This window comes from Streptopelia decaocto (genome assembly GCF_964273445.1).
Source record: "Streptopelia decaocto genome assembly, chromosome: 24".
NCBI classification, from domain to species: Eukaryota; Metazoa; Chordata; class Aves; order Columbiformes; family Columbidae; genus Streptopelia; species Streptopelia decaocto.
The window spans coordinates 4,341,110-4,366,296 of record NC_138679.1 but is presented as its reverse complement, the minus strand read 5'-3'; the positions used below and the strand labels follow the sequence as shown (position 1 = coordinate 4,366,296).

At 55.8% G+C, this 25,187-nt stretch overlaps 2 protein-coding genes across 2 annotated transcripts; one reads left to right on the top strand and one right to left on the bottom strand.

Moving 5' to 3' along the window:
• The first annotated feature begins 2,498 nt into the window (after window positions 1–2,498).
• Window positions 2,499–4,117, top strand: TIMM13 (translocase of inner mitochondrial membrane 13). Its single transcript, XM_082071763.1, has 3 exons — window positions 2,499–2,757; window positions 3,749–3,817; window positions 3,892–4,117. Exons 1-3 carry the CDS (start codon window positions 2,620–2,622, stop codon window positions 3,988–3,990), a joined length of 306 nt encoding a protein of 101 aa, XP_081927889.1. The 5' UTR covers window positions 2,499–2,619; the 3' UTR covers window positions 3,991–4,117.
• Window positions 4,118–6,033: 1,916 nt separating this feature from the next.
• TMPRSS9 (transmembrane serine protease 9) lies at window positions 6,034–23,362 on the bottom strand (the record flags this gene model as incomplete). The annotated part of the gene is made up of 19 exons (XM_082072046.1): window positions 6,034–6,424; window positions 6,839–6,975; window positions 7,703–7,968; window positions 8,260–8,431; window positions 9,232–9,348; window positions 9,443–9,785; window positions 10,739–10,875; window positions 12,423–12,694; window positions 14,035–14,206; window positions 14,741–15,059; window positions 16,173–16,309; window positions 17,043–17,314; window positions 17,596–17,767; window positions 18,452–18,565; window positions 18,971–19,012; window positions 20,816–20,991; window positions 21,368–21,435; window positions 21,876–22,003; window positions 23,239–23,362. The coding sequence occupies 19 exons, from the start codon at window positions 23,360–23,362 to the stop codon at window positions 6,263–6,265; spliced, it is 3,330 nt and encodes a 1,109-aa protein (XP_081928172.1). The 3' UTR covers window positions 6,034–6,262.
• Between the last annotated feature and the right edge of the window lie 1,825 nt (window positions 23,363–25,187).

Genomic DNA, 25,187 nt, shown 5'->3' with positions numbered 1-25,187 from the left:
TTTCCTCCTTTCATTAAACCTGCAGGGGTTGGGCCTGGGGCCGCGTCCCATCGCAACACGTTCCTTTTCTTTGGGTTTCCTGTTGCAGAGAATCCGCCATGGATTCCAGAAATTCTTCTACAATAAGTAGTTTATTCACAGGGCCCAGAGCAGAGCTGGTGCCTCCCCAGGAGGGACCCTCAGCAAGAACAAACAGACAATTCTACCCCCAAAATCAAAGTGCCCACCCCTGTGCACCGCTCCAGGCCAAGCGCACAGTCAGAGTCGGGGCTCCCCCTGTTTTTTGGATCTCTTCATCATCGCCAGTTAAAGCTCTGACCTTCAGCGGCTGTTTTGCAGCTGAAGGTGGAGAAAATGAGCACTTGAGGACAAGTTCTTGTCCTGTCCCTTCACCTCAAGGGCTGCAGCTTCTACAGCTTGATGGCTCCGAGGCCTTTTTGACTTTACAAAGCAGAAAAGTCGAAGTTTCGCAGCTGCCAAAAGTTACGCTGAGCAAACCTAGGTTAAGCGAGTCCTATATTAACAATTTCTAACCATGTTCTACAAGAAGCTGTACACCCAATGATTCCATAAACTAAAGCTGTTTATTCCCTAACTTTAGAGAACAAGAGCAGATAAGGAGCTGTGGCAGCGACCGATTCTTAGGAACCAGAACTGGGCAGCAGTGTTGCTGTGTGTGGCTGCATCCATCCGCAGCCCAGCGCCATTTCTGGTCCACTTCACTAGAAAATTGTTACCACAGGCACCTACCGCAGCGTTAGCACAAGCCTGTGGTAGTTCTGTGAGGTGTGGGGATGGTTTCAAGTGGACAGACCCACGGACAGGCTTGGTTTAGAACCACAGAATGTCCTGAGCTGGAAGGACCCACAGGACCATTGGTTCCAACTGCTGTCCCTGCACAGGACACCCCACAGGTCACCCCGTGTGTCTGAGGACGGTGTCCAGTCTCTTCTTGAACACTGTCAGGTTGGGGCCGTGACCCCTCCCTGGGGAGCCTGTTCAGTGTCCAGCACCTCTGGGGGAAGAACCTTTTCCTCATGTCCCACTGACCCCCCCTGGCACATCTTCTGCCGTTCCCTGGGCTCTGTCACTGCTCACTAAAGAGGAGAATTTACAATAAATACCGAGTCTCCTGGGTGTGCTCTAGCTGGTGAGGATGAGAGCAGTTTTGGCTTTAGCTCTGCTGTCAAGTCTCATTGTCTCACATTGTCCAAAAATCCCTCCATAGTGTTGTCTCCCATTTGCTTCTGCCAACTCTCATGGAATTCCTACATTCTCACTTAATGGGACATAATCACGGTGGAATTAATGCAGGTTTTAAGGTATGAGCCTCTTACCTGAGCCATCTGTGGCACAGAGAAACATTGCCCTGTCCTCAAAGGACAGAGTCATTCACTCCAGAGGAAATTCCCTGCGGGGTTGCTCTGCAGGGAGACTCCACAACCCCCCTGGGCAGCCTGGGCCAGGCTCTGCCACCCTCACCCAAACACGTTTCTTCTCATATTTAAGTGGAACCTCCTGTGTTCCAGTTTGCACCCATTGCCCTTTGTCCTGTCACTGGTTGTCACCCAGAAGAGCCTGGCTCCATCCTCCTGACACTCCCCCTTTCCATATTGATCCCCAGGAATGAGTCCCCCCTCAGTGTCCTCTTGTCCAGCTCCAGAGCCCCAGCTCCCTCAGCCTTTCCTCACACGGGAGATGCTCCACTCCCTCCAGCATCTTGGTGGCTGCGCTGGACTCTCTGCAGCAGTTCCCTGTCCTGCTGGAACTGAGGGGCCACAACTGGACACAATATTCCAGGTGTGGTCTCCCCAGGGCAGAGCAGAGGGGCAGGAGAACCTCTCTGACCTACTGACCACCCCCTTCTAACCCACCCCAGGTACCATTGGCTTCCTGGCCACAAGGGCCCAGTGCTGGCTCATGCTCACCCTGCTGTCCCCAGGACCCCCAGGTCCCTTTCCCCTATGCTGCTCTCTAATAGGTCATTCCCCAACTTAGACTGAACCTGGGGTTGTTCCTGCCCAGATTCAAGACTCTACACTTGCCCTTGTTCTATTTCATTCCATTTTTCCCTGCCCAGCTCTCCAGCCTGTCCAGGTCTCTGATGGCAGCACAGCTTCCAGTGTCAGCCACTCCTCCCAGCTCGGTGTCACCAGCAAACTTGCTGACAGTCACTCTATTCCCTCGTCCAAATCATTGATGAATATATTGAATAATACCGGCCCCAGCACTGCCCCCTGATGCTCTGCACTGGATACAGGCCTCAACTGGACTGTGCCCATTGACCACGACTCTCAGGCTTCTTCCCTTCAGCCAGTTCGCAGTCACATAAACTGAGGACACGAGTCTCAGCCCGATGCCCGGCGGGACAGGCGGGACAGGCCCATCCCCAGGACCTTCGGGGGCCCGTCCCGCCCCCCAGCTCTGGCACCGCGGGCGGAACCAGCGGCCCCGGCCCCAGCACCGCCCGGCCCGGCCCGGCCCGGCCCGCTGGGCTGCGGGGCCGCGGTGCCCTGGGGCGGTGGGGGCGGGCCCGGCGCGGTGCTCCCTGGGAGCCGTAGTCCCGGCAGCCGCCATTTCGCCGGCAGCGTGGGGGCCGCCGCCCGCCCTGACTGCGCCATGGAGAGCGGCTTCGGCTCCGACTTCGGCTCCGATTTCGGCTCCGGAGGTGGCGGGGGAGGGAAGCTGGACCCGGGGCTCATCATGGAGCAGGTGAAGGTGCAGATCGCCGTGGCCAACGCACAGGAGCTGCTGCAGGTCAGGAGGGGCGGGCGGGCGGGCGGTCCCGGTCCCGGTCCCGGTCCCGGTCGTGCCGAGCGGCGGGCGCTGCCCCGCGGCCCGGGGGAGCTCGGCCGGGCGGCGGGGAAGGGAGCGGACAGCGGCCGCTGCTCCCGGCCGGGCCCGCGGCCGCTTTCCCGCCGCTCCCGGCCCTTCTGTCCCGTCCCTTCTCCTCCCGTCCCCTCTCTCTGTTCCCTCATGTCCCCTCTGTCCCTTCTCCTCCCGTCCCCTCTCTCGCTGTCCCCTCACGGTCCCTTTCCCGCCTCTCCCGTCCCCTCTCTCCCCGTCCCCTGTGTGAGTAACAAGGCAGGCAAATTTTTTACACTCAGCCTTTTAAGTATAAAACAATTTAGAAGCAGTTCATGCAATATGCATGCAAAGGAGTGCGAGTTCCTTTGGGGTTTCCTGCTACATTGAACATCTGCTGATCACCACATACGGGTCACCACACACGCGTTAATATCCTTGATACTAGAGAGCACCAACCTCAGTTTCTCCAATAATTACTTATGTAAACATAAATATACAAGTCCCCTCTCTCTCCCGTCCCCTCTCCTCACATCCCCTCTCTCTCCTGGTCCCTCTCTCTCTGTCCCCTCCTGGTCCCTCCTGTCCCGCTCTCCTTACATCTCCTCTCTCCTCCGTCCCTCTCCTCATGTCCCCTCTCTTTCCTGGTCCCTCTCTCTCTATCCTCTCCTGGTCCCTCCCATCCCCTCTCTCTGTTCCCTCTCCTCCCATCCCCTTTCTCTCTGTCCCCTCCTGGTCCCTCCCGTCCCCCTCTCTCTCCCATCCCCTCTCTCTGTCCCCTCTCCTCCCATCCCCTCTCTCTCCTGGTCCCTCCCGTCCCCCTCTCTCTCCCATCCCCTCTCTCTGTTCCCTCTCCTCCCATCCCCTCTCTCTCCTGGTCCCTCCCGTCCCCCTCTCCTCACGTCCCTCTCTCTTTGTCCCCCCCGTCCCCTGTCTCTCACAGCGTATGACCGACAAGTGCTTTCGCAAGTGCATCGGGAAGCCCGGGGGTGCGCTGGACAACTCGGAGCAGGTGAGCGGGGTGGGGAGCAGCGGGTTCCCCCGCGCTGCCCCGGGCGAGCGCTGAGGGCTCTCTGTGTCCCACAGAAATGCATCGCCATGTGCATGGACCGCTACATGGACGCCTGGAACACGGTTTCGCGAGCCTACAACTCCCGGCTGCAGCGGGAAAGAGCCAACATGTGAAGTGCCCTGGAGCAGGGAGGGACCATGTGGGGAAGGGACGAGCGGCCAGTCCAGGTGGCTGGGGCAGGGATCCTGCAGCCTTTGCAGCCCCCGCCATGGCAGAGCAATAAACCCTCGCTGAACCTTTTGCATCCATTGGCTTTTATTGGCACCGGCCCCAGGAGGGAGTGAATTTGCCAGCCGCGAGAGCCACTGTGAGCTGCTTGGTTTGCCTCATGCCCTTGCCAGTGGTCCAGACTGGCCAAGGTGCATAGGAGCTGATAAATCCCTGCTGAAGGGGCTGCGAGGGGCAAGGAGCCTTGTGTGGAAGAGGGGGCCGAGCCAACGCAGCCCCCTTGCCCAGGACACAAGCACGGACCCAGCCATCAGTAGCTACTCAGTCCCTTCTCATCAGTGGAAAGGTGCAGTAAGATGCTCCACATGCCGCACTTGGCTCTTTCTTGCCTTGTGTTTGTACAGCTGTATGCGGGGCTCACTTTTGGGCTCGTGGGCTCTTCCTCAGCTCAGGCGGTGTGGGAGGCAGGGCTGCTCTGATCAGGGTTGCAGCACAGCCTTGTCAACAGTTGGACAAGCACCGCTGGGGATGAAGAGGGTTGGGAAGTACTTAGGTGGCTTTCTTTATGGAATAAAACATGTTGTGTGACTGTGATATTCTGTAACTTCTGGTTTGGCTCTGGCACAGACATTCCATCTTGGTGCCTACTTTCTAGGCATCTGTTTTTGGGGTAGGAGCACTTGTGCAACAGGGCGCTTGGGTCTGAGCTCTGTTGTTCTCAGCTCACACACCTCTCCTGGAACGGCTGGTTATGCCGTGTGCTCAGCAGCGTGCACAGCGGCAGCAAGAGGAGAGCGTTGGAGATTAAAAGTGCCCATGCACCTGTAGTGGGATATTTTTAAATCCCTTTCGAAGCTCCTTTGTATTTTATAAAATATTTCACAGTTTGCTGGGGCAGGGCACAGACTGGGTGGTGGCTCCGTACCTGCTAGGACATTCAAAGGGATGTGGGCAAACCTGATTTCATTTAATCTCCAATGTGGTGGCTCCTATGAAGGGACTAAAGTGTTCTCACACAAGGTGAACTATTAGGAGTTCGCTGGATATTTGAGCAGGATGACTACTTGAAAATAAAGTGCTTTCCAGCCATGTTTGCTTAGGGGCTTTTTTTACTTTATGGCTGTATGAATTTTGTGCAGTCCTGTTTCATCGATGGGAACGTCGCACAAGTGTTCCAGCCCGGTTCGGAACCGGGTCTGCCACCTTGGTGGTGCTGGAGCTGGGAAGGTGCTGGATCTCAGTGCCAGCTGGGCTGGGCAAGAACAAACCTCTCGCTGCACCCAAATGCAGAGCTTAAGTGCCCAAGACTAGGAAGGGGGTTGGGGTACGACCTGCTCTTTAGTTTTGGTGGTTGGATCTATGAGATGTCTAAGTCTGCCTAAGGCTTAACACGTGAGCTCTGCTCTTTTCTTGTGAACAGAGGTGTCTGTGTGCTTTACGCTGGTGAGTGGGACTGGACTTGCCCCTGAAGGAGCTGGATCCTTGGGCCACCAGCTCAACACTTGGGATTTTTCCCTCCTAGCTTAACCAGAACAGTTGTCTGTGTGGCTGTGCCTTCATCTTTGTCAATTTAATCACCTGTTCCCTTATGCAAAGGGAGCTGGGGGGTTGCCGTCTGAGAAGCCTGTTCTGATTGTAATGCAGGTGAGGTCTATGCAGCCTTAAGTCCAAGTGGTTTAGTCCTGACTGCTCTTGTGATCCAATGGTGAGCCAGGGGACGCACTGAGCACCGAGTGGAAACACTTGTGTACCCGTTCCAAAAGCCATCGCACAACGTGACGGCTCCATCGAGGCAGTGAGGCCTGAGGCTTCTGCAAGGGCTGGGCTGAGGTTCCCCTGTCTGTTGGCTTTGGGGTGACAACTCACAGGCGGAGCTCAGCCAAGCTACATGAACCTCTGGCAGGTCTTTCGGGCACCCCTCCAACTAGAAAGGCCACATTTTAATGCGTAGGATGTTTGGCCAGGTCTTAAGAAGGGACAGGCCTCATTTATTTATAGAAAATGTCTAGAATTGTACCTTTCTATGCAAAGCGGTTACCAAATGCCCTGGTGTCACAGCTGCAGTGGGTGGCACAACACCGGCATTTGCTTAATACCTGCAGACCATCTTCACCCCTTTGCAGCGTCAAAAGAAAAGTACAATAGCTGAGGGGTTAGTGCATCCTCTGGCGATTACTCCTCTCATCCGTCGGCTTCCCTGAGTGGTGAAATTCAGCTTCAGAGCTTGAGGTGCTGCGCGATCCAGCCCTGGACGGCTGTGACTTTGGTGTAGACACCAGGGAAGTATGGCCGGGCGCAGCCATAGCCCCAGCTTGTGATTCCTGCCAGAAACCACCGCCCTGAGGGTTCTTGGCACGCCAGGGGTCCACCCGCATCGCCCTGCGGAGAGAGGAGAAGGTCCCGTGTCAAGCAAAGAGGTGGCCCAGCCCCCGGCTGTGAGATGTGTGGGACATGGGAACGTTTGCTGCCCTGTTCCCACCCCCAGGAGCTGCTTCCAGTGATGTGCTGGGATGCACAAGCTGAGGTTGGGGGTCTGGAGCAGGGAAGAGCATGTTCGGAGGCACAACAGGGTAAGGAAAGGGGCTGCCTGTGGTCCCTGCCGTGGCGTTGCCTCTCTGTGCATTTCCCTGACCTGTCACGGGTCGGTGGGACGAGCAGAATGATGTGTATGGACTTAGGTAACGGTGACAGCCGGTGGGGACGGGTGGACACGCAGGGTAAGGGCGTCCACCCCGAGGGCTTTGCCCAGGTTTGCTCCGTCCCAGCCGCAGCGTTTGCTGCTCTCACACTCACCGAGCAGCTGTCGACGGTGCCGTGCGGGAAGCCGGCACACAGCATCCTGCTGCTGATCTGGACGGGGTAGAACTTCTTGCAGGCCTGGTCTCCGATCACGTTCACTGCTGCTTTTTGCAGATGCTTTGACATGAGACCTGAGGACACAAGTACCGCTGTGAGTTTGCTGCAGAGCCGCTCAGAAGCAACAGTGTGTGTAGGAGAGGGGTTTCTTGCCAAAGGGAGAGACCCGCACTGGGAAGGAGAACCAGGCCTGGCTTCTCCCCAGCAGAGCAAGCACAGGAAGGTCCCTTCGGTGTGCGGTGTGTCAGGCTGCTTGGCTGACCTGATAAAATGGGATCAGGGTGGTCCGTGTGCTGCGGGAGCACAGCTGGAGCAGCTGCAAAGGGATGTGCAGCACTGTGATGGGATGGAGAAAGCTTGGGAGGGCTGCAGGAGGGCAGAGGTGTCACCGAGTGGAGGAGCACAGGGCCTGGGAGGAGACTGTGGTGACACCAGGGCGTGCGCAGGCTGGTGTCCCCTCCAGCGTCCAGCCTGGTGTGGGGAGCGCTGGGGGAAGCGGAGCGGGAATCAATGATATTTGAGCTCACAGGGGATGGGGCACGTGGTGTGGCCATCACAGAATGTCCTGAGCTGGAAGGACCCACAGGATCATTGGTTCCAACTGCTGTCCCTGCACAGGACACCCCACAGGTCACCCCGTGTGTCTGAGGACGGTGTCCAGTCTCTTCTTGAACACTGTCAGGTTGGGCCGTGACACCTCCCTGGGGAGCCTGTTCAGTGTCCAGCACCTCTGGGGGAAGAACCTTTTCCTCATGTCCAACCCGAACCTCAAGGATGTGGTGGGGCCCTCTCAGCCCATACCTCCTTCCTTCGTGGAGCCCCAGCCTGTGATGAAGCATCTGGCTCCTTCATGGAAGACGTGTGAACTGTCTGGGAGACATATGGGTCTGATGGTGCTGCTGAACTTGACGGGCGCGTTCAGCTCCAGCAGTGCCACGTCGTAGTCCAGGCTGTAGACGTTGTAAAAAGGGTGCTTGTAGATCCGGAATATTTTCTCCGTTTTGCCATCGATGCCGTTCAGGAAGGGTGTTCCTAGAAAGGCCACCCACATTTTGGGGTCACTGTAACTGCAGAAAGACAGCAAACCTGGCTGTTAGGAGCGTGGCCTCACAAGGAGGGCTGTTCCTCCACTTGTGTGACTGGGATGCACCACGGCCACCCCTTGTGAGGCCAGGAACCCGTCTCCATCACAGCGCGGACATACCCAGGCTCTGCTCCACTCATTCGCCTTGGCACTTACCATCCGTAACAGGGAGCATGTGCTCCTCGTGGGGCACAGCATCCCAGCCACGGCGCTGGATGGGGAGGAAGGGTGAAGCCAAGAGCCACCTGGCTTCAGGAGCCCCTCTCAGACTTACATATCGAAGCAGTGAGCTGCGGAGAGCAGCCAGCGCTCGGCGATGAGGACGGCCCCGCACTTGTGCTCCTTCCGCCGAAGCCAGAGGCTGACTTGCCAGGGCCACTCTCCTCGAGCCGCGGCGCTGCCGCCCACGATCTTGCTGAAGGCCAGAGCACTCGTCAAGCCACAATCTGCGACAGAAGAAGAGGCACCATGGTTTTAATTAACTGTAAGTGGAAGGGATATCTGCCCTCCTTTCATAGCCCGACCCGCAGTGGGGCCTTCCGGGGAGACAGACACGGGCCAGTGGGATGTGATGGATTTTATTGACCCATAGGACTTGAGGGAACGGCAGAAGATGTGCTGGGGGCGGTCAGTGGGACATGAGGAAAAGGTTCTTCCCCCAGAGGTGCTGGACACTGAACAGGCTCCCCAGGGAGGGGTCACGGCCCCAACCTGACAGTGTTCAAGAAGAGACTGGACACCGTCCTCAGACACACGGGGTGACCTGTGGGGTGTCCTGTGCAGGGACAGCAGTTGGAACCAATGATCCTGTGGGTCCTTCCAGCTCAGGACATTCTACAATTCTGTGATCTGACATAAGACTGGGCAGACATGGCATATCTGGGAACAAGTTTGGGAACTTGTTACCACAGATCACACCTTCCAGGGATGTGGTACGTGAGGAGGGGACGTTACAGCATCTTCTGGGCTGGCACGTTGTGCAGAGCAGTCTGGCCAGCTCGCACCAGCAGAATGACTGGCCAGGAGGCCCATGTGCTGGCAGACAGGTTCTAATGTTTATAGCACAGGAGAGGAGGCCACGTGCCCTGGCAGAAAATTTGGACCCTGCTCATCCAGCTTTATCTTATAGGCTCTGACAGACCAGGTAGGACCTGGACCAACATGAGGCCCAGGGTGGCCCATGAGAAGTTGGTGGTTGCACTGGGGAGGCTGGTGATACAGAATAAGGCTGCAAAGCAGCGCTCACCGCAGTTGCGCTCATCAAAGCCGTTGCTGCAGTCGGCAATGCCGTCACATTCGGGATTTTCTTTTCCAATGCAGACGTTGCTGGAACACTTGAAGGTGAAGCTGGTACAAGGCACCACTGGAAGGGAATAACCCAGAGTGAGCTCAGCACCTTCTCTGCTGGGGCTGGAGCTCTCCCACCAACATGTCAATAAATCTGTCATCAGTTTTACCTGGGGTTTGGGTGGGCTTGGCAGGCTCCGTGGTTTGCAGGGCTGTGGAGGGTTCTTCGGTGGCTGTTGTGGTTCTGTCAGTTGGACTGGCAGCTGTGGTGCTGGGCCGGGGGGTGACGGTGGCTGCAGCGGACGTTCTAGCGAAGGTTGAACTGGAAACAGTGCCTGTGCCAGGACTGGGCAGCTGCGAGATGGTGTCCAGGATCCAGTCTCTGAGTCTGGTAATTCTGGAGTACACGCCGGGATTCATAGGCTGGGCACAGCCGATTCCCCAGCTCACGATGCCGGCCAGATAAAACACTCCTGGGGTCACCTCGCAGGCCAAGGGTCCACCCGAATCTCCCTGAGGAAGGAGCAAGGCCATGGTTGCTCAGGCCAGGGCTGCGTGGAGCTGCCCCTCAGCCACGCCGGGGGACACGGCTGCCCCAAACTCTCTGTTCTCCAGCCCCGTGGGGCTGTTGCTGCCGGGCAGCGAGTGCGAAAGAGGCTGAACCTGGGGTCAGTGGCTCAGCCTGGCTCCACAGGTACAGGTGGCATTTGTCATGAGAGTTAATAGGTCCCGACAGCTCCTTCCCCCAGTGCAGGGCAACAAAGATGCTGGAGGGAGTGGAGCATCTCCCGTGTGAGCAAAGGCTGAGGGAGCTGGGGCTCTGGAGCTGGACAAGAGGAGACTGAGGGGGGACTCATTCCTGGGGATCAAGATGGAAAGGGGGAGTGTCAGGAGGATGGAGCCAGGCTCTTCTGGGTGACAACCAGTGACAGGACAAGGGGCAATGGGTACAAACTGGAACACAGGAGGTTCCACTGAAATATGAGAAGAAACTTGTTGGGGGTGAGGGTGGCAGAGCCTGGCCCAGGCTGCCCAGGGGGTTGTGGAGTCTCCTTCTCTGCAGACATTCCAACCCGCCTGGACACCTTCCTGTGTCACCTCATCTGGGTGTTCCTGCTCCATGGGGGATTGCACTGGATGAGCTTTCCAGGTCCCTTCAACCCCTGACACTCTGGGATTCTCTGAACCACAACCACCACCAACTACCACCATCTGGCTGCCGCAGGAGGAAACCGGCTCCATCCAGGAGTCCAGTCTGGCCCAGCAGGACAGGGGGATATTGGTCTAAGTCGTGCTCAACTTGACGGAGCTTTGTTTACTTTCCTAAAGCTCCAGGGGTCAGTGGGCTGGGTTTTTACAGCCTGGCCACAGCAACTCAGCAAATATTTCCCGAGGATGTGCTGAGCCGAGTTAGCCCGGCTTTCTGCAACAACCCGCAGAGGAGCAGAGCAACTGCAGACTCTTACCTGGCAGGAGTCCACCTTCCCCTCCAGGAAGCCGGCACAGATCATTTGGTCAGTGAGGGAGAAGTTGTAGAGGAAATCGCAGGTCTCCTGGTCTATGATGCCCACAGAGGCTTTCTGCAGCATCTCAGGCTTGGTGGCTGTGTGAAAACCACGGGACGGGTGAGCACGGCAGAGGGGAGCAGGAACTATCGGCTTTTAGACTGACCCAACACGTATTGCAGGAAAACAGACTCTAGTCCCACCCAGAATCTGAGTCCTGTAAGAGCTGCCTGAGGCTCCTGGCTCACCCAAGGTGGTTTTGTCCCCGTGCACAGGACACATAACAGCAAGTGTCTGTTGTCCTGACAGCCGAAACCTCTATTTATAGAATTCTTTCTTGCTAAAAAGATATCTGTCCTCTACCTTCCAGGTTCCATATAGCCAGCTGTCTTGTGCAATATGAATCTGCTGCTGCAGGTGCTGTTGATACCGGCATTTTGGAAGAGGAGTCAGAGAAAAAGGGCTAGATGTACTAAATTTATGAGCTTTGTTCTTAGAGTTACGCAGGAAAAAATGTGAGAGAATAAAAATTATATAAAATAAAGGGATTGGACATTTAATCTGTAAAATTTTAGCATAACAAAAATTGCTATGTAAGTTGTCCTAGCCAAAAGAAGAGAGTATGAGTTACCTAATAAATGTATTTGTAAGAAATATAATTCACCTCAGATAACTCTTATTTTTAGAGGTTTCATTTAAAAACAAACAAACAACAACAACAAAAAACCCAGACAACAAAACAAATTACTCAAGCAACATTTCTATTTCAACTGGGTTTGATTGACTTAAAGCAATATTTTGATAAATAACAAGGCAGTTGTATCTAGATCAGCCCCTGGTCACCTGTCGGAGGGGCAGCAGGACCTCTTTGGGAGCACACGTGCCACCCTCAGGTCTTCTCCCTACAATCTTTGCATTTTCTAATTGCTTGGAACACCTTTGCGACCGAGTGTGGTTGCTGTGGCTGACACTGCCCTGCCAGAGCTGGATCAGGTCTCCGAGCTGAGCTTAACGGGGAGAACTACCCGGGGAGCCCAGCAGGTCGCTCCTGGTTCCTGACAGACTGCTCTCTCCATCTTCTTGTCTGCTGGTGGCTCCTAAGTAACTGTGGTTTAAGGTGCCCTTATTCTTGCTAAGTCTTGTGTTTCTGCCAGTTCCTGACTGTCCCCGTTACCATCCCCATGCTGGATGATCCCCAGACTCAGGCTTTGCTGCTCCAGAACCAATTAACTGGTAACGAAGGAGAACAAGTGTGATGGGAGCAGATGAGGGACCTGGGGGTTCAGCTGGAGAACAGGAGCTGAGGGGAGACCTTCTGATCTCTGAACTGCCTGAAAGGAGCTTGGAGCCAGGGGGGGTCGGGCTCTGCTCCCCAGGAACAAGCGCCAGGAGCAGAGGAAACGGCCTCAAGTTGCGCCAGGGGAGGTTGAGGTTGGATGTGGGGAACAATTTCTTCCCCAAAGGGCTGTGGGGCATTGGAACAGGCTGCCCAGGGCAGTGCTGGAGTCACCATCCTGGAGGGCTGGACAGACGGACATGAGGTTCTCAGGACATGGGGCAGGGACAGGGGTGGGTTATGGTTGGACTCGATGATCCTGAGGGTCTTTTCGAACCGAAATGGCTCTATGAGTGCATCGGTGCTTACCGTTCCCCTCCTCGAGGTGACCCCAGCCAGAAATGACGCATTTCTTGCCAACGGGAAACTCCTGCGCAGCACTTGGGAGACAGATGGGCTGGATGTGTTCAGTGAAGACAAGAGGTGTCGCCAGCTCCAGCACAGCCACGTCGTAGTCCAACATAATAGAGTTGTAGAGGGGATGCTGGATCACTCTGGTTACATTGACCTTCACCCCACTCTCATCTGTTCCGTTCAGTGATGTTGTTCCCATGTAGGCTTCAATCTCTTCTGAATGTGTCCTGCAAAATACAGAATCCTAAACATGCACATTCACACACACACACCCCGAGCATGAATTCTGACCTTGGAATTGCAAACAACTTTAAATGCCGAGTGTTTGAAATGTTACTTTAGCAAAGCGGAGCCCAGCACAAAGAGCAGCTCTGCTAGGTCAGGCCCAAAGAACCGTCTCCAGCAGTGGCACTAATCGGAGGGTCCTGAGGAGCAGGTAAACCTGCAGCAATCCTCCCCTCACCTCCAGCAATTTGTCATTTCAGGAGTGTTCTGGCACACAGATGCTGTCTCTATGCTCAGTAGGTTTTGATGGATTCGGGGGGTTTTATTTGGATTTTCTCAAGTTGTGCTGTTTGTTTTGTTTTGTTTTAACCCCGTGTGAATTTTAAACATTCAGTTCTACGACATTTCTGATGAACTGTTTCCTTTTCCTTGTTTTCCACCTGCTCTTGCTGGTGGTTTGATATCTTAGTAAAACAGTAAGAATGCATTTCCTAAACACTTTGTCTGTACCCTTTGTAACTGTATAGTCCCTATCACACGCTCCCCACCCCGTTGTCTCTTTCCCCAGCTCCAGTCTGATCCATCTTGTGCTTGTTTCGGATGCTGATCCACATCCTTGTGTTCACATTTTACGTTATTCTAGCTCTGTGTGCAATGTTTGAGAGGTCGGTGTGCTGTGAATCACCTGCAACACACTGGGAATCTCAGTTGTTTTTCTAATAATTACTATTGATTTGCTCTTTGATTGCCGGTGCCCACAGAACTGCTGTTCTCGTGGCAGAATCCACAGTATTTCTGACCTTTTCTGGAGGTAAAAGCCGATGGAGACCCGTCCTCATGTGCAGACGGGTGGCTCTGCTGCTTTGCAGTGCACCTCACTTCACACGTGCCCACCTTGCATTTCACTCGCGCTTTATTGCTTTATTTAACACATAAGGCTGTTTTGAAACTCTTCGTAGTTAGTCCCTCACCCTTTCTGCCTCTAGGAGTTTTTATTCCTGGCAAACGTCACCCTCTGGCTACTCATTTCTTTATCTTGGTTATTTCTAAACCTGGACTTGGGGTCTCGCTGTTTAACTACTCAAAATCAAACTGAGCATCTACCAGCTGACCGTGGGTCTCTATTTCCCATCTTACAGCCAATTCCCAAGGTTAAATTTCTTGCAGAAACTCGTGGCACGTTTCCTTTTCCACCCATTTGAAGCGCTGCCCTTGCTTCCTACCCAGGCTACTTTAACCTTTCCCTTCTCGTCCTGCCCTCCCCACAAAACACATTTACTATGACTCTCTAGCAGAAACTAGAGCTTTGCTGGAAGGCCGGTTGGCGCGGGTGGCGTCTCACTCGTTGAAGCAGTGCGCTGCCGACAGCAGCCAGCGCTCCCCGATCACCGTGGCTCCGCAGAAGTGCCTCGAGTCTCCTCTCAGGCTGGCTTGCCAGGGGATCTCTCCTCTGGAAGCGTCTGTTCCTCCCACGATCCTGCTGGGTTTCGAGAACCCGGGTCGTCCTCCGCACGCTGAACAAAAGCGAAAACGTGACTTGTGAGAATTCCTGGCAGAAGATAAGGAGAGAATTTTGCTGCTTCTAACCGAACGATATATTCATCAATGATTTGGACGAGGGAATAGAGTGACTGTCACAAGTTTGCTGGTGACACCGAGCTGGGAGGAGTGGCTGACACTGGAAGCTGTGCTGCCATCAGAGACCTGGACAGGCTGGAGAGCTGGGCAGGGAAAAATGGAATGAAATAGAACAAGGGCAAGTGTAGAGTCTTGAATCTGGGCAGGAACAACCCCAGGTTCAGTGTAAGCTGGGGAATGACCTATTAGAGAGCAGCGTACGGGAAAGGGACCTGGGGGTCCTGGGGACAGCAGGGTGACCATGAGCCAGCACTTTGCCAGGCTGCTCTGGGCTGAGCAAGGGCCACCAGATGTTGCCACTTGTGCCTGGGCGATTAGCACTTCCGCTCCATGGTGGAACAAACACGACATTTGGACCCGTGCCAGCCCCTCTTCGTGCCATAGTGTGCCCACCCTGGGGGTGCTCGTACCTTGCGGTCCTGGTGCTGTCACCGGTGTGCTGGCAGCTTGGGCTGGTAACGCGGTGGGGATGGTGCCGGTGGTGGTGGCGTTGAGGTCCGCAGAGCTGACCAGGTCACGGTTCGCACTGGAGTGTGGTAGGGGAACGGTGTCGATTGTGGAGGTGGGGGAGGCAGAAATGGCGTCCAAGATCCAGTCTCTGAGTTTGGTAACACGCGTGTAGACCCCGGGCCGCCTGGCTTCACCGCATCCGATGCCCCAGCTCACAATTCCCGCCAGGAAGAACTTGCCAGATGGTTCTTGGCAAACCAGGGGCCCACCAGAGTCACCCTGCAAGAGAAGCCACATGGTGAGCTCGCCCTGGGGACACTCCGAGCCCGTCCTGGCCACCCTCAGCATCTCTGTGTCCCCGTGTCCCCCAGCTCAGCTCTGCTTATTGCCCAGCCTAGTGACAAGTGAAGCATCTCCTGTGCTGGCCCTTGGCTGCTCCTGTGTGCACACTGTGCTGCTATTAGCAGTACCCTGGTGCCCTTGAGACGCCAGAAGGGCACAAGGACATCCTCCAGAAAATCTAGGGTAAGCATTTCTCCTGGTTTAGTCATTTGTTAAACTGCTGCTCTGAAAGGTGAAGCCCAGCAGCCACTAAGCAGCCAGACGATGGGTGTTCGTTGTGTGATACACAACCCAGGGGGACCATGCTAAGCTTTGCATGATGTTTTCTTGGTTTGGCCTGTGGTTCCCTGGTCAATTCTTTGGTACTGTGCAGCCATGTGAGTGTCACTGATGTAGGACATGAGGTGTCTGTGAAGCTGGCAGTGCCTTCTGGGCGCTGGGTTGCTCTGGGTGAGTAGTGAATAACCGGATGGGTCACGTTCATCATCCAACCTCAAAGCCTCGGTGGTACAGAAGTGTGAACCGCTACCGCCAGAGAAGGGCGGTTTCGCTCAGCTGGTGGCTGTGGCCAAACCACAGGGTCACCATGGACATCACAGTCCCCTCTCCCCACACACGGGATTTTCTCCAGCCGACCACTTGCAGTGCCAGGCTGGATAAAGGCTGACGAGGCAAAGAAAACACCAACTTGTTCACCAAAACCTGCTGTGTATGTTTCAGTTTCCACTGCTGACCTTTGCCATCTGGATTTTGATCTGAGGACCTGCCAGGTACATTGGTAGCACCAGCCCTGATTACAGCTCAGGAAGTGAAGGAGTTAAATAGCCAAAAGAGCCCCTTACACAGCAGTGCCCTGCTCTGAGCACTAGAGAACTTGTCCTCATTTTTGTCTTCTGCAGTCCTTGATCCCTGCTTGGGTCTGTGGCCTTGAACTTGGGGGGAACCGTGACCATGGTGTCAGATGCTGCTTCTGGCAGCGCTGCTTGGTGCATACTGAGAGGGAACAGACTCATATGGGGACATGTGCCGGCTTCCCTGGGCAGCGCTTACCTGGCAGGAGTCGATTTTCCCCTCCAGGTAACCGGCGCACATCATCCTGTCCGTGAGGGCATGGCTGTAGAGGCTGGAGCACAGCGTCTGGTCCAGCAGCTCCACCGTCGCTTTCTGCAGGAACTCGGGTTTCACCACTAAACGAGAAGATGCGGCCGTGAGCTCCTCACAGGGAACCTCGCACAGGACCCGCTGCCCCTGTTACTGCCACCCTGCCTGGTCAGAGCATGACCTGGGTGCACGAGGAAGAGTGTGAGCAGCAGGTTCATCCTCCCCCTCTGCTCTGCCCTGATGAGGCCACATCTGCAGAACTGGGACCAGTTCTGGGCTCCCCAGTTTAACAAGGACAAGGAATGACTGGATGGAGTCCAGCAGAGAGTGACAAAGACGCCGAGGGGTCTGGAGCATCTTTGTGATGAGGAGAGACTGAGAGAGCTGGGGCTGTTGAGCTGGAGAAGCTGAGAGCGATCTGATCAATGGATCAATATCTCAGGGTGGGTGTCAGAGGATGGACCAGACTCTGTTCAGTGGTGCCCAATGCCAGGGTGAGGGGCAACGGGCACAGACTGAAACACAGGAGGCTCCATGTGAACATGAGCAGAAACTTGTTTGCTGGGAGGTGCCAGAGCCTGGCCCAGGCTGCCCAGAGCGGGTGTGGAGTCTCCTGCTCTGAGACATTCCAACCCCCTGGACCCACCTGTGTGATCTGCTCTGTGACCCTGCGTGAGCAGGTGGGGCTGGGGATCTGCAGAGCTCCTGCAACCCAACCAGCCTGGGGTTCTGGGGTTCTGTGACCTGAGTTCCCTCCCCTCATGCCTCCTGCTCCACTCACACCCACCACACCTCCCTCCTCTGCCTCGCTGTGCTTACAGAAATCCCCTCTGAGGTAGCCCCAGCCGGAGATCAGACACTTCTTTCTGGTGGGGAAGTGATGCCCAGCGCTTGGCAGGCACACGGGCTGGATGTACTTGGTGAAGGTCACAGGTCTCTTCAGCTCCAGCACGGCCACATCATAGTCAGCCGTGTCGGTGTTGTAGGAGGGGTGCGGGATGATGCGTGAGATGCTCATTTTCACCGCCCCACTGTCTGAGTGGAGGGAGGTGGTTCCTGTGTAAGCTGCCCACATGGCCGGGTCCTGAAACCTGGAGGGGAGACAGATGGGACCATGTGAGCCCAGAGCTGCAGCATTGCCTGCAAACCAGAGCCACAGCATTGCTGGGCAAACCAGAGCCGCAGCATCACCTGCAAACCGGAGCTGCTGCTGAGCTGGTGCTGCCTCTGCCCATCCCACCCACTGCAACGGGAGATCCCGGAGGGAAACCAGGCGTGTTGGGGCAGGGGCACAGCAGGGGCTGGAGCTGGGAGATCCGGCAGCTTTCAGAAATGGGGAAGAGGGGGGCAAGCTGGTGTGGCTGGAGCTTACTCGGTAAAGCAGTGAGCGGCAGACACCAGCCACTTCTCGGTGAGGATGGCGGCTCCGCAGAAGTGCTCGTTGTTCTCTCGCAGGCTGACTTGCCAGGGGAATTCCCCTCGCGAGGCCTCGGAGCCCCCGACGATCCGGCTGGCGGTCTGCATGGCGGGGCGGCTCCCGCAGTCTGCAATGGGAGACACACGGACAGTCAGGGTCCTGCTCGCTGCACCCCGGAAAAGTGATCATGGGGTAAGTGGAAAAGCAGCTTTGTGTGCAATCCCAGCACTCGTGCAAGCAGCAGGACATTGCCAGGGATGTCACAGGGATGTCACAGGGCATCTCTTCTCTGCAGACATTCCAACCCGCCTGGACACCTTCCTGTGTCACCTCATCTGGGTGTTCCTGCTCCATGGGGGGATTGCACTGGATGAGCTTTCCAGGTCCCTTCCAACCCCTGACATTCTGGGATTCTGTGGTTTAACCCACAGGCTTGGAAAAGAGCACTGCAAAGCACTGGCCCATCAGAGCGCCCTCCCTGAGACTCTTCTAAAGCAAGAATTCTGAAGGGAAATATCTCATCTGGTTTCACAAGCTCAGCCACTGCCCTGTGACCTGTGCCCAGCAGCCCGTGGCCATGTGGCGTTTGCCCCGCACGCCAGCCCACCGGGAAGGGGGACTTGTCCTGACCCTTTGCAGTTGGTGGTGGGACCAAGGTGTTTCTAGGGCACAACATCCTGATGCAGACACTGGCCTGACAAGTTGTGCCGTGTCCTCGGCTCACTTTGGTGCCCAGAAGCCCTGTCAGGGTGTGCAGCCGTGGTTTGTGGCCTGTCCCCCTTGTCCAGGAGCCCGGCAGCGGGAGACTCACCACAGCCCCGTTCATCAGAGGCATCAGCGCAATCCTTTCGGCCGTCGCATTCCGGGTTTTCTTTCCACACGCACTGGCTGTTGCGGCAGTTGAACATGTCTCCGGGGCAGCTCCCTGCGGACAGCGAGGCTTGAGTCACTCCTGTGCTCTGCAGCCGTCCCAGAAGCCATCCCCAGGGACAGCCCCGCCGTGTCCTTGTCCCTCTGCTCCCGGGCAGTGCCCGAGTCCCCGTGGGACGGAGCCGGGAGCGGAGCTGCAGCTTTTTCTGAGCTTGCAGGGGAAAGGGCTGCAGGGCCCTGGAGCACCAGCTCAGGAACAGGATGGGGTACAAATACCCCTGGTACCCGCAGCAGGTCAGGCTGCACAGCACAGCCACGGGAGCGGGACAGAGGGTCCGGCCGGACTCCTAGAATCACAGCATCATTTAGGTTGGAAGACACCCTTAAGATCATTGAGTCCAACCATAACCTGACTCTAGCACTAAGCCTTGTCCCTAAGAGCCTCATCTATACGTCTTACCTGATTTCAGTCCAGGTCTGTGGTGAGAAACCTCACTGGGACCTGCGACAAAGCGGGAGGAAGGGGGGTTAGTGAGGGTGTCCCGGTGCTGTGTGTTCCCGTGGACTGCGCGGTTCCCTGGCCAGGGCTGGCAGAGCCTTTGCTTCAGCTGCTCCTCCTGCCCGGCCATTGCTTTCCCTGCCCCACGGCCAGCGCTGAGCTCCTGGGCCGCTTCCTTCCCACAGCCCTTCCTCGGTTTGCTCCGCGGTGCCCGTGCACAGCGGAGGAGCAGCATCTGCAGCACCTGCAACATCTGCAACATCTGCAGCCCTGTGTGTGTTTGGGGCAACCCTGGGTGCAGGGAGAAGTTCCCAGGAGCTGCACCATTGAGGAGGCTCCAGGGCTGCAGAGATGCTGGCTGTTGACTAGAGCCAAGGGGTGTTTGTGCACCCCCTGTTTGGGCTGCACGAGGCTCCCAAAAACACAGGGACTCTGCCCATCGCTGCAGAGGGAGCTGTGGAGGAAACTACACCTGCATGTTTTCCAGGCACATTTGGTTTTAAATCTGCTGGGTCTGGAATCTGTGGTCACAAGCGACTCCACGGTCGCTGCAGGAAAGGAGAATTTCTAAATCAGGTGGTTTCAGAGAGTAGCTCAAATATGATAAATATCTACCTAAGCAGGAATTACTGCTGCAGCTCTGAGGACAGCCTAAGGTACAGAAACCCAGCAGTCCACCTCCCGAACCTCGATCTGTTTTCCCTCAGGCTGGTTACAGGTGCTACAATTAAAAACAAAAGAAGCTGCTTTGGGCTCTGTTGTTGCAGCAGGTCCCTGAAGATGCTCTCTATTGAGCACCCGCCAAGATCTGGGCATGATTCTGCTGCTCTTTGGTGAACCTGGTGGCACCTGGGAGCCAGGCAGAGCATCTCTTGCGGGTTTGCTTGGGTGTCGGGCAGCACCTCCATTTCTAACATTGCTGCTGGGCATAAAGCCTTCACTGGACACCCAGAGCTGCAGCCCTGCGGTGGTTTGGCCGAGACACAGCTTGTGGCTTTCACAGCATCCCAGCCTGGTTGGGCTGCAGGAGCTCTGCAGATCCCCAGCCCCACCTGCTCACGCAGGGTCGCAGAGCAGATCACACAGGTGGGCCCAGGGGGTTGGAATGTCTCAGAGCAGGAGACTCCACACCCGCTCTGGGCAGCCTGGGCCAGGCTCTGGCACCTCCCAGCAAACAAGTTTCTGCTCATGTTCACATGGAGCCTCCTGTGTTTCAGTCTGTGCCCGTTGCCCCTCACCCTGGCGTTGGGCACCACTGAACAGAGTCTGGTCCATCCTCTGACACCCACCCTGAGATATTGATCCATTGATCAGATCCCTCTCAGCTACTCTTCTCCAGCTCAGCAGCCCCAGCTCCCTCAGTCTCTCCTCATCACAAAGATGCTCCAGACCCCTCGGCATCTTTGTCACTCTCTGCTGGACTCCCTCCAGTCATTCCTTGTCCTTCTTAATCTGGGGAGCCCAGAACTGGACCCAGTTCTGCAGATGCGGCCACAGCAGGGCAGAGCAGAGGGGGAGGATGAACCTCCCTGACCTGCTGCTCACACTCTTCCTCACACACCCCAGGTCCCATTGGCCTCTTGGCCACAGGGCACATTGGTGACCCATGGTCACCCTGTTGTCCCCCAGAACTCCCAGGTCCTTCTCTGCAGAGCTGCTTTCCAGCAGCTCAACCCCAACCCGTACTGGTGCCGGGGGTTGTTCCTCCCCAGCTGCAGGACCCTGCACTTGCCCTTGTTAAACTTTCCTATTGAGGTAGATGAGCACCGGCACAGAGCACCCGGCTCTGCCTGGGAGAGAACGCACCTGTGAGCGCCGCCGAGGAGATGGTCCCGTAGGGCAGGGCCAGGCCCCGGCCGCGCAGCGCGGCCGCCAGCCCGCGCCTCAGCGCCGCCTCCTCCGCCGCGGGGGTCAGCGGCCGCGCGTCCCGCGGGGCGAAGCGCAGGCGGAAGTGGACGATCACACTCGAGTTTCCGTTCCTGCTGGACGGCGGAGAATCAATGGCTGCGTTGGCTCCATGGTCAGTGCAAGTGACAGGCTCTTGTGAACCCAAGAGATGCAAAACTCATTCTTAAGAATTTAAGGTGCAAGTTTCTCTGGAGATGTGCTCTGGGTTGAAATCGTCATTTGCATTTTTTACTTTAGCCCAAAGTTCAGCTTTGTTTGAACCAAGCAGTTTTCCTCTGCCTTTCTGACTGTATTTCCAAATGGGGGAACCCAGAACATTGGTGTGATCCCAGAAGGAATTCCAGCCTTGACCAAAAAGCAGTTTGTCCCGGTTTGAACAGAGCACAGGCGTGAGCTCACCCTCCCGGTGCAGCTCACGGGGTTCCCAGAGCACGAGCTGCCCACACTCACCTGTAGCCCAGGATGGTGCAGCCGGTGCAGCTCCAGTCCAGCTGCGAGTCCTGGACACTGGACAGGAACTGCAAAGCAAAGAACGACGGTTACAGACCGGGCAGAAGACCCCGGGGGGACGGGACTAGAGGATGCCTGGGATTTTGCAGGGAGACGGAGGTGGCTGAAGCATTTCCTCTTGTCTGTAGGCAGCAGAACCACCAGTGTCCAGCTCATGTGTGGCCCTTTGCCCACCCTGGCTCGGGGCACGAGGCAGAACATCCCTTCTTTAGACCTTTCTACCACCTCTCTTTCGCAAGGAACAGGCCTGAGCACACATTTCCCACTCTGCAAACGTCACTTAGGGCCCTGACATGGCCTCTGGAGTGCAGCTCAGCCCTCTGCTGATGTTTAAGAAACCCCTGTTCTCCTCCTGCTCTCGGCATCCACACCCGGCGGAATGAGGACGGTTGAGCCGGACCCAGCGGAACCGCCACAGTCTCTTCCCGCCAAGCCCAGCAGAGCTCACCAGCCTCTCCAGCACCGGCGTCAGCACCCTGTAGTAGTCGGAGGTCTCGGTCTGTAAGCTGCTGTTGAACGCGATTCCGCGCAGCTCCACGGTGTGCTCGAAGCTGGTCTCTGCCGCAGGGTGACAGGCTGAGGGAGGGAAGGCGTCTGTCACGCACAAAGGACACACGGACATTCGGGGCCGTGGCTGGACCCAGCTTTGCTCACTATCTGCTTTGGAACAGATCTCATCATGTCCTTTAGACCCACCCTGGTCTGAGCAGCTCGACTGCCCCGGTCACCCCGGCTGCCTTGGCCGTGCAATAGAGGAATTTTGCACCAAACTAATTTGAATGTGAAAATGGTGGATTTTTTTCAAGCTTGAGACAAAAGTCCATGAACAGGTGGGTACAGCCTGGCAGTGCACTCCCGGACCGGCCCCATCCTGGCAGGAACAGGCTGGGGAAAGGTGTATTGTTCACCAAAGGCAGCTCAGGAATTCGTGTGGCACTGCTGAGATCTGTCGGGCTGGGGTTGACCCCAGGGGGCTGGTGTGAGGTGGCATCTGGCCATGGGACACCAGAGGCAGCAGGATGGGGGTGGGAGAGGCAAGGAAACAGTGTCACCCCCTGGAGAGTGTCCAGAGGAGGAACACGAAGCTGCTGAAGGTTTGGAGGGGAAGCCGGATGAGCAGCGGCTGCAGTCCCTGGGTTTGCTCAGCTGGAGCAGAGCAGCCTGAGGGCAGAGCTCATGGGCTGCAGGTTCAGCAGGAGCAGGAGGGGCAGGGTGAGCTCTGCTCTGTGACAGTGACAGAGCCCAGGGAACGGCAGAAGATGTGCCAGGGAGGGGCAGTGGGACATGAGGAAAAGGTTCTTCCCCCAGAGGTGCTGGACACTGAACAGGCTCCCCAGGGAGGGGTCACGGCCCAACCTGACAGTGTTCAAGAAGAGACTGGACACCGTCCTCAGACACACGGGGTGACCTGTGGGGTGTCCTGTGCAGGGACAGCAGTTGGAACCAATGATCCTGTGGGTCTTTCCAGCTCAGGACATTGTGATTCTATGAGTAAACCAGGCAATGGTTGGTGGCAGGAGGTGCTGGGGTAGCAAGACACAGCAACAAGAAATTTGGCAGTCACAGGGTGAGATTAGAGGGGAGGAACAGAGCACACGTGTCATGAGACACTTAAGTGCTTCAAAATTTGATATTCAGAACAAGTTGGCTACAGCCTTTGCAGTTTGTGTGTGTGTGGGGAGAGCTGACCACATTTCATCCTCAGCAGAAGGCTTTTGAGGATTTTTGCTACGAGGACTGTGAGCTGCACAGACCATTTCTCTTTTCTTTGAGCAGATAAGCCGAAAGAAGGTACCGGGCTGCACACTCACCCAGCAGGATGCCCAGGTAGAGCGCGGTCGCGCTGCCCACCACGGCGGCAGCCGCCGCCACCTTCCAGCAGCTGGGCCTCGGTCCCCTGCCCTGGGTGCTCAGCACCGGCTTCATCTGCTCCATGTTTGCTGAGCAGCTCTACGATGGCTTCTGCGATTAAAAAGAGGAGGAGAAGAACCAGACTGAGATGAAGAGCGACATGCCAGCTATGGTTACCCCAGGAGCTCCAACCAGTGCGTTATCACAGGTGAAAGGATGGACACACACGGCATCCCCTGAATGTGCCTCAGGCTGCCACCAGGAGATTTTACTAATAAATCCAGGTTATAGGGCTGGAACACATCAACCATGGTGGCCTCTCCCTGCTGGTTCCCCTTCCCTCTCTTCCCAGGAGGCCACTGCTGAGCACGGCCATGTCCCTTGTGAACATGAACCAGCCTGGTGCCTCCATCTCCGCGCTCTGCACGGGCACTTTTGGTGACACCAGCTCTGGGTGAGCGCTGAAATGGTGTCCCATGTCCCAGTGCCACAGGCCCTGCCCAGGGTCTGGTCAGGACAGCACACGGTACCTGCTCTTCAGCAGCAGCCCCGGGTTTGCTCAGCAGCAGCTCCTGACACCCATGGCGAACTAGTAAGAGTGTAGACAGAAAAACAACATAAATGCCCTATTTTTGGCACTTTCGAGATCACATTTGGAGTACTGAACATCTTCAGTGCATGAAAAGCATTAAGGTACTTGAAAAAGTCTGGCAGGGATGAGGCTTGGTGCCTTGGCTTGTTCTTTCTGCCTCAGACATCTCCCCTAGTGAAGACCCTAAAACCAGCCGGCACCACTCGCAGATGCTTTAGTGCCGCTCGGGAGTCCTGGGGCTGCAGTAGCAGGGGGAACAGTTAAGCTGGAAAGTACATTTATCTCCAGGCAATCTTATAGGCCTGCCAAAACCAAGACTAGATTGCAGTCTCAGCCTTAAACACAAAACTCTGCAGCCCAAGGAGAGAGCTGTGGAGAGAGACCTGCTTGATCCTCCAGCTATTGACTATACCAGAGCAATTGGACTGAAAACTGCAAGAAGCTTTGGCTGCTTCTACTGGACCATTCTGACTTGGCTGCTGCAATCCTGACACTTGTATCCCCATGGTGTATGTTCTGTGGATTGAAACTGGCTAAGAAATAAACTTCACCCTGTAGCTGTTCACGGGGCAGGTTCCAGGGTGAAGTTTCACACGTTGCCCAATGCTACTCCGTATTTTTGCAGGAATTGTGAAAGAAATATCAACTCACAGTCAGTAAATCCAGTGGGTGACAAAACTCCCTGTAGTGGAGCTCCCAGTGCATAGTGACGCAGAGCAATTAATCTGTGCTTTAATTACAGCTATGACACCATCCCGATGAGCGGTTTCTCCTTCCCTGTGCTCAGCACTGGCACTGGTGCTTCCAGTATTTCCCTTTGAATGGCTCAAACCTGCACGGGAACCAAAACCCCTTCACATGATCTTCACATATGGACCCAGTGGCCTCTGCCAGACTTGTTCCAGTACATCGATGCTTTTTGTGTGCTGAAGATGCTCAGACGGGACACAGGACTCCAACTGTGATCTCCAAAGTGCCCAAAATAGGGCATTTATCTTGTTTTTCTGTCTCTATTCTTGCTAGTACAAACCACACTGTTGCTGGTTTGGTTTTCTTTTTGCACATCAACAACTGGATATCGATAGGAATGAAACAGGCTGGAATATCCTCCTTTATCCCCAGCTGGTCCATCAGCCAAACTTCAGCCCTGTTAATTATTGCAAGAAGCCTAACGGGACAAGAAGGGGCTCTGGTTTCCTGCAGCCCTGAGATGTGTTCTATGAAATTACTGGGCTAATATTCTGCACAGGCTGGCAGAAGACACACAGCCCTTCTCTCCAGACTGGTGCCCAAAAGTCCGTCTAAGACAGTTTGGTT